This window comes from Artemia sp. Qi Xiang Cuo, chromosome 5 (assembly GCF_049724085.1).
Source record: "Artemia sp. Qi Xiang Cuo chromosome 5, ASM4972408v1, whole genome shotgun sequence".
In the NCBI taxonomy this organism is placed as follows: Eukaryota; Metazoa; Arthropoda; class Branchiopoda; order Anostraca; family Artemiidae; genus Artemia; species Artemia sp. Qi Xiang Cuo.
Window position 1 is genome coordinate 78459648 of NC_142798.1, and position 12192 is coordinate 78471839.

A 12192-nucleotide genomic window follows, 5' to 3' on the forward strand; every position below is an offset into this window, starting at 1 on the left:
CGGCATTTTTCAATAAAAAATACCCCGAAATAAGGCATTTCTCAAGAACTAGGGGGAGAATATAGCCGCTATACCTTCCCAGACTCTCTTCTATATTTATCTGAGGGCTAGTGGGAAGTTTGAAAATTTGGGCATGCAAATGCACTTTTTGAGAAATCAGGCTCAGATCTAACTCTCCCCACTTAAACAATGACTCTGCGGCTTTCCAGGATCATAGCTGATGTGTAATTAATATCACTGTGCATAATTTTTTATCAAATATCAAGTGAATCAACTTTGTTTTATTCACTGGATGTAGATTGACTTACTTTTAACAGCTTCTTCTTCTTCTAATTCACAGCAGGCGGGCTATTACGTTGGTACTATTTAGCCCTCTTCTTTTTGATACACTCTGTGGGCTACAGAGCTACTGTCTTGGTTGTCTCTTATTTATTAGATATTCTCAGATATCTTTCAGTAGATCTTTTGACTCAAGGAGTTCAAATATAAGACGAAAGATATCGATCTCTGTGCTCAGTCTGCAGGTATGGTTGGCTAGTCTCTTGGCTGATAGTGAGATTTTGTGGTGTTTGAAGCATTTTAGCAGTTTACAAAGCAAAGTAGGTTGTGCAGATGTCAGCATATTACATTCAAATAGGAAATGGTCAATTGTTTCATTATTCATATTACAATGCCTACAAAGAGGGGACAGGGGAATTGAACCACTTGAATTAGAAAACTTATATGAGAATGCAAGGAAATTTAGTCCATTTGTTCCAGAACGAATTCTATGATAAATTTTAGAAAGACACTTATTGGGAAAGGGGGAAAGGACAGGATTAATCTTATTAAAATTAATATCTGATAGCATCCATCGGTAAATATCTCTAATTGGGATTGGTCTCCCACTTGGATGGTCAATATTTATAGCATTTTTTGCTATTTCATCAACCTGATGATTACCACTTATGCTAGAGTGGCTAGGAATGTACTGAAAATAAATTTTTATGCCACTTGAAGCAAGATTATCAATAATACTGAGACAATGATAAGTGTCAATGTCCAACTAATATTGAGGAGCTGAGGCCAGCAACTCAGGGCTTGATAGAGAGTCGGAATATATGATAATATTATTTGAATTTGCAATCAAAGGTTGGTTTTCCTTAAGGTGTTCTAATGCCATGATTATGGCATTTAACTCAGCAGACATTATAGATAAATTATTATTATAATAATTTATCTATTTTATAATTTAGCAAGAAGCTAATCATAAGAGGTTTTTCCGCCAAAAAACTTGCTTGGCAATTTAAAAAGCTTTGTTTTAAGTATAATCAGCTTTTACATAAGTATAATAAAAGTTATCAAGATATCTTGAATGATATTTTACGGTAACTTGTTGACGGACATGGTTTATCTTCCCGGTTGTTGAGGGTTGGATTGCGACACTTGTGGTAAAGATTATGGTGGAATACTCGGAATTTAATTCTTAGAATTTGAGTGAAAGTGAAATTGTTCCGGGTGGAGGACTAGTGGTATTTATTTGTTTGTATTTAAATCGGTTGAAGTTCGGCTCTCAGTGTTATTTGAAGGTTGGTTAAGAATGTTGGAAAAATTTTTTCTGAGGTATATATTTTTATTTTTTGGATGTTTTGGATTTTGTTTATGTTTATTCCATTGGTGGTACTATATAGGGGTATGCCAGATTATGGCATGGCGCGCTCAATTGCCTGGGTAATGAAATTTAAGCGCCGAAACCCATTTAGGCAATGAGTTTTCATCTGACGAGCCCCGATATATGGTGATCACCTTGGGAATATAATGTTTTTGTAGATTTAAGGTGCTATAGCTTGGTTTTGGAACATAGACGTATGCTTATTGATGCTGATTTTGCTCTATTTTGGACTTGATTTTCGGACTGTCGGATTGGTTATACTGTTTTGTCCTGGGGAACTGGATGGATGAGTAGGGTCTAGACCTTGTTCAAGTGCTCATTTATTTCAGTTACTAAAGTAGGAAGACAGTTTTTTTTTTTTTTTTTGTTTTTTTTTTTTTTTTTTTTGCCAGGTGATTACCGTTATACACTATATATTTTCAGGTTGGATCTAGTGCTGGTGGAGGAATTGTTTAAAAAAAATTTTCCCCGACAGACCTTAACCATGATCCAGGTTTTAACCTGAGACGGATAATTGTTCTGGGAATTAATTTTATTTTTGGTTTTGGGTTGTTTTTCAGTGTTATGGTTAATGGAAATACGCTTGATTTTTGGATATGATTTGGATTTTGTTTTGTTTGTCGTGTTTGGTTTTTTACCTTGTTCTTAATGTTAAATTCGAATGCTAGTAAGATTCAAAGCGGTCTACCGGATATTGGTAGATGTACTGGTCGTTGTTTTCTCTGCCGAGACTATTTCACCCCTAGGGCTATGGTACAAAGCACTTTATATAATAAAAAGTTTCATTGTTTGTTTCGGGGTAGGGTAAATTGTAAAACAAATAATATCATTTATTTGTTGGAGTGTAAAATTTGTGGCTTACAATATGGGGGGGAAAGTATTAATAACATATATGAGAGATTTTCGGGGCACAAAAGCACAATTAAAGGTAAAAAAAACGAATAGCTATCTAGTACAACATTGTAATAATGGTACCTGTGCTTTAACTGATTTAACCATTACGATTTTAGAAAATTTGGAAATAAGTAATCGAACTAAAGAAGAGAAAAATATAAATTTACGTAAACATGAAGACTATTGTATCCATACCCTCGGTACTGATTATCCTTTAGGGTTGAATGATCGAGTGTCTAAATATTGAGACATGTCTAATGTTATTTTTAATTTTATAAATGTTAATTGTTAATTGGGTCATCCTTCTCTAAATCATCATGTAAAACGCACAAATCGATGAAGAAGCCTTATGAATAATAAGAAAAAAAATAATATATATTTAGATATATATTTGAGGGAATTGTGCCAGCTATTTGAGTCTAATGGTATGGCTAGCATAATAAAATGTTTAAATAAGTTATCAAAAAATAATTTAATAAAATTGTTTTGGAATGTAAATAATAAAAAACCATGTAACTCAAAAATTAAACTGATTTATGATACAGTGTGTATTCTTGCTAGAACTAAAGGTAATTCAAATGAAAAAAAGTCAGATAAGACTGTTAATAAGGAGAAGAGATTGTATCTACCTATAACTTTTATAAGTAAACAAATAGAGGATGTAAATTTACCTGGAATTTTAAACCAGGCTGATGTGAAACAGGCCCTTCCTAGTAATTTGAAGTATAAGAACAATCCGATTATAATATATAAATTTTCAAAAACGATAGAGCAAATGATTTTTAATTATAATTCAACACTTAAGAATTTTGACATGGATAGTAATTGGAAACCGACTTGTAAGTGTGACCAATTGTTATCGTTTGTTAATCCAACTTACGAACATATTATTACAGGTGATTTAACAATAATTAAGCAAATTGAATTGCAGAATATAATGAAAATGGGGGCTAAATTCCGTCTTTCAAATCATCTTAAACCCTCGAATCTGCTTAGAGGGTTAAATAATAATCTCGAAATATTTATTGATAATTGGTGCAAAAAAGAAAATTAATAAAAATAGTTTCCATAATTTGTAAAATTTAATTATTAATAAGGTTAGAAATAAGATATATAAGAGGACCAATAAGCGTGATAATAATGTAGCTTTTTGTAACTATGTGATTAAAAAATCAATTGATAATATAAAGAGGGATTTTGTAATTGTACATTTTAATAAAGCGAATAATAATTTTGCAATAATTTGTCAGAAGTTGTGTTGTGATGTTTTAACAAAGGAGCTTAGTACAACAAATACATATAAGAAGGTTCAAGATGTTAATAATAGTCTATTGATTGGAATAGAGGATATACTTTTTAAAAAAATTAATATTAAAGTTAATGATAATGATAAAAAATTTCCGTTTTTATATTTGACGGCAAAATTTCATAAAAATCCCTCGAAACCACGCTTTATTGCGGGGGCAGAAAGGTGCCCGACCAGAGTTGCGGCTACTGACTTGTCGTGTATTCTAGGAGAAATCAAAAGTAAGTTTGAGGCATATTGTTCGGGAATTAAAAAATTTTCTAAGTTTAATCCATACTGGAGTGTTAATAATTCGCTGCAAGTAATAGACTCTCTTGCTTTAGTTTCAGCCAAAAGAGTGGACTCGTTTGATTTCACTACATTATATACAAATTTACCCATTAATTTAGTATTTATAAATTTAAAAAAGATTATTAAGAAAGCTTTTCTTTTGTCTAATTTGCCGTTTTTAAAAATTGATGCGTATAATAAGAAAGCGAGATGGACTAATTATTTTAATAGTACAACTAGCTCAAGATGTTATAGCCTAGATATGATTTTTGATCTACTAGAAGTTGTTCTATTTAATGCTTATATAAAATTTAATCGCAATCTATATTATCAAAGTAATGGAATTCCTATGGGGGGTATTGCCAGTCCAGTTCTAGCGGACCTATTTTTAAATTATTTAGAATACGATTATATGACGGATAAAAAGAATCCAAGCAATATAAAGTATTTGCTCTCAAATAATAAAAGATATTTAGATGACCTTCTGGTGATAAATTGTTCAAATTTTTTAGAGATTGCAAGTAAAATATATCCACCAGAGTTAAAGCTGGAATCCAGTAATGGAAATGGCAAATATGACCATTTTCTAGATTTAGAGATTAATGTGGTACCTAATAATACAATAAATTTTAAAATATATAATAAAACAGACGATTTTAATTTTGAAATAGTTAATTTTCCATTTCCAAAAAGTAATATTCATTCAAATATAACATATTCATCGTATTTTTCACAACTATTTAGATATGCAAGAATTTGTACTAATTATATCGATTTTAGAAATAGATGTATGTTACTTAGCAAGAAGCTAATCATAAGAGGCTTTTCCGCCAATAAACTTGCTTGGCAATTTAAAAAGCTTTGTTTTAAGTATAATCAGCTTTTGCATAAGTATAATAAAAGTTATCAAGATATATTGAATGATATTTTACGGTGACTTGTTGACGGAATTGGTTTATCTTCCCGGTTGTTGAGGGTTGGATTGCGACACTTGTGGTAAAGATTATGGTGGAATACTCGGAATTTAATTCTTAGAATTTGAGTGAAAGTGAAATTGTTCCGGGTGGAGGACTAGTGGTATTTATTTGTTTGTATTTAAATCGGTTGAAGTTGGGCTCTCAGTGTTATTTGAAGGTTGGTTAAGAATGTTGGAAAAATTTTTTCTGAAGTATATATTTTTATTTTTTGGATGTTTTGGATTTTGTTTATGTTTATTCCATTGGTGGTACTATATAGGGGTATGCCAGATTATGGCATGGCGCGCTCAATTGCCTGGGTAATGAAATTTAAGCGCCGAAACCCATTTAGGCAATGAGTTTTCATCTGACGAGCCCCGATATATGGTGATCACCTTGGGAATATAATCTTTTTGTAGATTTAAGGTGCTATAGCTTGGTTTTGGAACATAGACGTATGCTTATTGATGCTGATTTTGCTCTATTTTGGACTTGATTTTCGGACTGTCGGATTGGTTACTGTTTTGTCCTGGGGAACTGGATGGATGAGTAGGGTCTAGACCTTGTTCAAGTGCTCATTTATTTCAGTTACTAAAGTAGGAAGACAGTTTTTTTTTTTTTTTTTTTTTTTTTTTTTTTTTTTTGCCAGGTGATTACCGTAATACACTATATAATCTCTCGCCCATTGCAATTTTCAGGTGAGGAAGGAAAACACCACTTGCAACCTTCTCATTCATTTTTGACCCATCAACAAATATTTGGAAGTGATTTTTATAGGTAATTGTATTAAGTTCTACAAATTTTTTCTGGACAAAAGCAATGGGGGTTAAATCTTTATTCCACTTTGAGAATTCATTATTTATTATGGTACTTGACCAATTCCATGGGGGGGGGGATCGGGGGAAAGTGGGTGCAATAGACTTTGCTGGTATGGGGAACTTCTTCTGAATATTGGCATACTCATCTGCAATGCCTCTATACATGGCTGGATTTTTTTAACCAATTATGTAATGTGTGTGAGCTATTTGATTCAATTTTTGTAAGATGTTTTGTCAAGAGAAACCTACTTCTCTCCCTTATTGTTGTTAATCCACTCTCCATAAGCAGAAACTTGGTGCTTGTGGGTTTCCTAAGACCAAATATGAGACGAATTATATCATTTTGTGTTGTTTCAATTTTTTGCAACTGGGTCTTTGCACATGCACCATATACAATGAGCACATGGTCAATGTGGGGTCTTGTATGTGATTTGTGAGACTTGAGTAAGGTTTTCTTCTTTCATACCAATAGTGTGGAAAGAGGTCTTTTTAGTATGATTGTTTTTCTATAGCATTTTTTTATTGTGTTTGAAATGTGGAGGTGAAAATTAAGTTTTTGTTCAAGCATAAGACCTAGGTAACTAATATGATTATCTTCTGGAATAGTTGTTTTATTTACAGTTAGTTTTGCATTAACATGGTTTCGCTTCCGGTGAAATTTGATTATTTTTGACTTGGTGGGTGCAATGGGTAAATCTGAATGTTGAGAGAATTTTTCAAACTGGAAAAGTGACTTTTGAAGATTTGACTGTGCTATCTGAAAGGTGTTGCCAGATGACAATAGCACCAGATCATCAGCATATTGTAGATTCCTGTGGGGTAGGTTCATGTCCCAGAGATATAGGGCAAATAGGAGGCAACTGTGGACTGCTCCCTGAGGTAGGTCTTTGGTTATTGTCTTTTGGGGTGAAGAGGCTGAACCAACACAAACAATATGAAGGATTTAATAAAAGATACTAGCTTAGGGGTACTCCAAGGTTTGCAAGTTTGTTTAAAAGGATTTGGTGGTTCACATTGTCATATGCCCCTTCAAAATCTAGGAAAGCTGCTACTAGGACATTATTTTTTTAGAAAGATTCATTTATTGAATTTTTTAGCAAAATGAAAGCATCTGTTGAGGAGTGGTGTTTCCTGAATCCAGTTTGAGTGTGAGGGATCATATTATTTTTTCAAAAAACCAGAGGAGTCTGTGATAGATCATTTTCTCCATTATTTTCCCTATCACAGGAGTAATCATTATGGGCCTATAAGACTCAGGGTTATCTTTTGGTTTATTTTTCTTTAGGATTGGTAGGAGGGACGAACATTGCCATATATTGGGAAACCTAGAAGATGCCCAAGCATGATTATAACAATTTAGCAGTTCTTGTTTGTATGAAGGTGTGAGATTCTTTCTCCATGTAGGGTGTATATTGTCGTTGCTGCCGCTAGTTTTGGTCCTAATAAGATGTATAGCATTATTCAATTCCTGGATTGAAAATGGATTAGTTATGTACTCGGATCCTGGGCGTGGTTGGTAACTTGGGTTCATAGGAATTGTGGACAGTTTGCTTTGATTATTTGATGTTAGCTTATTAACAAATAGAGTTGCAAATAGCTTAGCTTTTTCATTATGATTGTAATAATGGGTATTATTATGTATAAGCTCATACAGGAGTGTGTTGGGGGAAGTCTTTTTCCCACAGATGTGGCTTATGAATTATTGCATAATTTGCTCATGTGTTTCTCTGGAGAGATTATTTGCAAAATTACTCCAGTATTTATGTTTAGTTTCTATCATAGTCCTTTTTAGATTAGATTCTGCTTGTAATTTTTTAAAATATGCAGTAGGTGATGGTTTTTTCATTGAATCCGTCCTAGCTACCTTTTTTATCCTCCATTTCTTTACGCACTCATTTGTCCACCATGCTTTAGGAATCTGTTTAGGGAATGTTTTCTTAGGGGTTGTCCTGGGGATAGCATGATTAGCTGTATTTATTAGTAAAGATGTCAAGGCTTCAGCATGTGTGTCAACTGTTGTGTTGGAAATGCATGAACTTTGGGTGAAACTTGTAATTTCATCATTTAGCTTACTTTGGAACACAGACCAATTTGCTTTAGTGTTGATATATTTGGAGGTATGAGATAAAGTTTCAGCAGGTTCATTTAGGGAGCAAACTATAGCAAAGTGGTCAGTACATAGACTATCAATTTTATTTATGTAAATTTTGTTCAAAAAATTTAATGACACAATTTGTAGGTCAATTGTGGAGAATCTTCCACTTTTGGGGTTGAACTATGTATTCAGGTTTGGAGGGCTAGCAACAGCTAATTCATTATTATATGAAGTCATATGCTCTATGAATTTACCAGCTTTATTTGCTGGTTTATTCCCCCACAAAAGGCTCTGGGCATTGAAATCTCCACAAATAATGATATTTTTTAACATATTAGACTTATTTATATAATTAAAGAAATCCTTGGCATCTGTAGTTTTGCCATTAGGGTTATAAAAGCTTATTATGTAGGTTTTTAAACTATTCAGCCAAACACTGATACCAATTACATCAACATTATTTGCAAAATCTGGAAAATTGATGCCACAAAATTTTATATTGTTTTTAACTAATAAAGCTACCCCACCTCCTTTTCTCTCTGAAGATCTATCCTTTCTGAGGATAGTATATCCCAGAGACTTAGTTTGTTGTTTTTGGGTTAAATGAGTTTCCTGGAGGCAAGCAATGTTAATGGAATTATTGTTCATAAAAGATATTAGTTCATTTAGCTTATTTTCTGTGAGTGATCTTACATTCCACTGGAGAATTGATATATGTTGTGTTGTTGATTTATTATTCATATAACTGTGTATCAATGTTCAGATTTGTTGAAAGTAAAGCAAGATCTTTTTTGCTTGATTGAGCACATCATCTGGGATGTAGAATTTTGCCAATTCTGCAATGATTTTTGTTTTCTGTAGTTGATGTATGTTCATGGCCTGAACTGCATTATAGTTTAGAATGAATTTTTATATCTTTGGGGAGTGTATTTTTGGTTATATATCCTGTTTGGCAGTGCGGGATTTAAGTCTTTTTAGTGTTTATGCGTGGGAGGGGGGTCCAGACAAATTTCATCTTACTAGAAAAGGGGACCTGTTTGGGTGGCCATTATTTCTTGTAGAGATTTGAGATTCGGGGCTTAGAAGATGCTGTCGTATATTGGGTGCTTGATGCAGGGGGAGCGTGTGACTGTGGGGTTTTGGTTGGTTTCATTACAGGCTTTATTTGGTATTGTTGGGCAGCATTTGCTTCCATTGCTGCAAAGGGGTATGGGATGGCCTTCTCTGTTGATATTTGGTGTTAGAGCTCTTTTCTTGTATGCAGGGCATAATGATTTATTTTTAGATTCATGTGGGCCTTTGCAATTGATGCATGTAGGCTGAGTGTTGTTGCAGGTTGTCAGCTCCTTAGGATGGAAAGCTTTACAATTACTACACTCTCGGAGAATTTCATTGCATTTGTTTGTCGTGTGTCCCAGTTTGTGACACTTCTGACACTGGATAGGCTTAGGTTTGTATTCCTTGTGTGGTTTGATTTGCCCAAATAGGAATAATTTTTCTCGGATATTAATTTTTTCCTTCAGTGTGAATAAGAAGGATCTACTAGTTTTTAGGCCATTAGAGTTAGGTTTGCCAAGTTGGGTAACATCCTAAACTGGGATTGTGTTTCCAGCCCTATCTGATAGACCTTCTTTTATCTCCTGAGTGGATATCTCAGTGGGAACCTAATAAACCACAATTGTTGTTCGTCATTTTTTTGTGTTCCAATTAGATGCAATAATTTTGGTATTTAGAAAACATTTTACGTTGATTATTGTATTTGCTGATTTCTGATCTTCTACAGCTATTAGCAGAGCTACTAATGCAAATCAAGTTTGAATCGAATAAAAAGAACTACAAACAAGAGTTTGGGTAATCGATTTCAAATCGATTAGCTACCTCGTAATTTTCAAGTTTTGTGTCACAAAATAGCAAGAACGGTACTTTCCTATACAATCTCTTTAGACACTTAAAAAGAACACTTTGATTTACATTCGAATGAGCCTTTCTCAAATTTTTTGAACCATTGGTTCGATAAGATCAACCCTAGAAAAAAATCAGCAGCCTTTCTTAAAGATGCAAAATTCTACATATTTGTAGATAGGAGCTTGAAACCTCTACAATAAGATTCTCTGATATAGGCTACTAAATCTGATGGTGAGATTTTAATAATTATCACTTGCGTTTCTAGGGGGAGTTTTTCTCCTATTTTCTAAACCAGAAACATGTTCTCAGGCTCCTAACTATTGAAGGGTAAGATTTTATATATTTTAATCAGCATAAACAGCCATGGTAACTATTAGCCCGTGTCACTCCTCACTGTCAGTTCTTTGCCACGAACTATTTTTAAGGGAAAGCGTAATGTACATTAATTGCTAGGACTAGCGGCATTTCGTCAGATGAGGGTGCTGTGAAACCTGATAAAAAGAGAAAAATAAAACCAGGTGTGGAAGATCAAACATTTAATTGGGAAGTATAGAGGTTTGCTGCCAAGTAGACTTGACTATCATAAATAAGCCTGTAAGCTGCATTTCAACAAAACGCAGCTACATGAATGAGCAGGGAATAACCGTGCTAATGGTGACACACATATAGTTTCTGAAGACAGTGTTTGAGACGCTTGTTACTAGGGCTCCACCCTTCCCTAGGTAGAAAAGTTATCTCAATTATCACAGCTCAAACTACTTGGTTATATTTTTATGATTGTTCCTTGTGAGATTATTTCATCCCGTCGTTTGAAACAATTTACCGAAGACCCCACTCCCTCTCTTATACAGCTCCATGGACACACCACATGCTCGTTCAAGTTGGAGATTTTTAAATTCCCTATTTAGACTTCTAGGCGTAATATACAAACCTAGATGAGCAATGACAAAAAGCGGAAAATACCTTATTTGCTCAGTGTTGGCTGTAATTTGGCATTCAATTCGCGACAGCTCATCTCGAATTTGACTCAATTCTTTTTCCGCTCTCTCTCGGTCACACTGTAACACTTTGACCTCTTCTTCTATATTTTCTGCAGTCCCATTTATTCGGTTCTCCTAGAAATGAACAAGATGTTGTTGGCAGAGAAAGTAGAAGAAAAAATAATACGGCAACAGGCGGATATAAAACTATTATAAGAAACGAGAACACACAGAAAAAAAATAAGTCTTGCATATCTTTCTAGATCAGTGGCGTCAATTCACGCAAATGTAGAAGAGGGAAAGTAGCGGGGAAGCTAAATGTATTTTTCAAAATCTAGGTGGAGAGTTAGATTAATCCTAATGAAACAATTCTTACTTCATAATCTTTATCTTTCATATCTTTCATAATCTGCTTTACAGGTAAACCTTGATTCTTTTATTTCTAGTTATAAGTTCCTAGGAATTAATGTTAATGCCGCTAAGACTGAATTTCTCGCCTATAACGCCCGAGATAAGGCTATATCTTCTTTTTCTTTTATTGTAGCAGGTTAATGTATTATAGAGTCTTCTTCACTGAAATACCTTAGCCTGGTTTATGGTCCAGATAAGCGTGTACTCGAATTCTTACCGTTGAACATACCATATCAGATTTCCACGCCAGCTATGCCAAAGTTGCTGCACTGAAGTATAGTTATAGTAAGCGTGTACTTGCTAAACTATATAGTGCTCTAGCTCTCCCTCACGCGCTCTATGCTTCACCACTTTGGGATTCGCTGTCTAAAACGGAGCAGTTAAAGGTTCGATCGGGGTTTTGTCGCTATCTCAAGTTTTTATTAAGATTCCCGCTGTATTACAGGAATAGTTTAATTTTGCAAAAATATTGTATTCCTGACCCTTTAGATGTAGTAAATTGAGTGGGATACGTTTAAGAAAAGTTTAAACCGTTTACTTAATCTTCAGCCATTTAATATTATTTATCAGTACTGTTTGGATTAATTTTATATTATCTATTTTCCTTGTTTAGAAGTTGATTTTTCTTTACACACGAAGACGGCATGACCGTTTCCGACGCCAAGGCCCCCACGAAAACCAAACTGATAATCACCATGATCACACCTATCCGAAATTTTTAGTAGAATTGTCTTTTCAAAGAGTTTCGTGATGACTGAGCAAACTGTGATCAGACGAACGGAATCACAAGACTACTGATGATCCTTAGTCTCTTTAGGAACACAAAACAAGATACCCTTATACTATATTTATACTATATACTATAAGATACTATATTTTATTCCTCCCCCCTAATGTGCAAATATA

The 12192-nt window shown here is 34.0% G+C and overlaps 1 protein-coding gene across 3 annotated transcripts in view; it reads right to left on the reverse strand.

The window, feature by feature from the left end:
• The window catches only part of RASSF8 (ras association domain-containing protein 8), a 160486-nt gene that overhangs the window by 14788 nt on the left and 133506 nt on the right, over positions 1 to 12192 (reverse strand). For all 3 annotated transcript variants that reach the window (XM_089089952.1, XM_089089951.1, XM_089089953.1), the window contains exon 5: positions 10859 to 11010. In XM_089089952.1, the coding sequence (XP_088946078.1) occupies positions 10859 to 11010 (152 nt within the window). The remainder of the gene's footprint in view (positions 1 to 10858; positions 11011 to 12192) is intronic.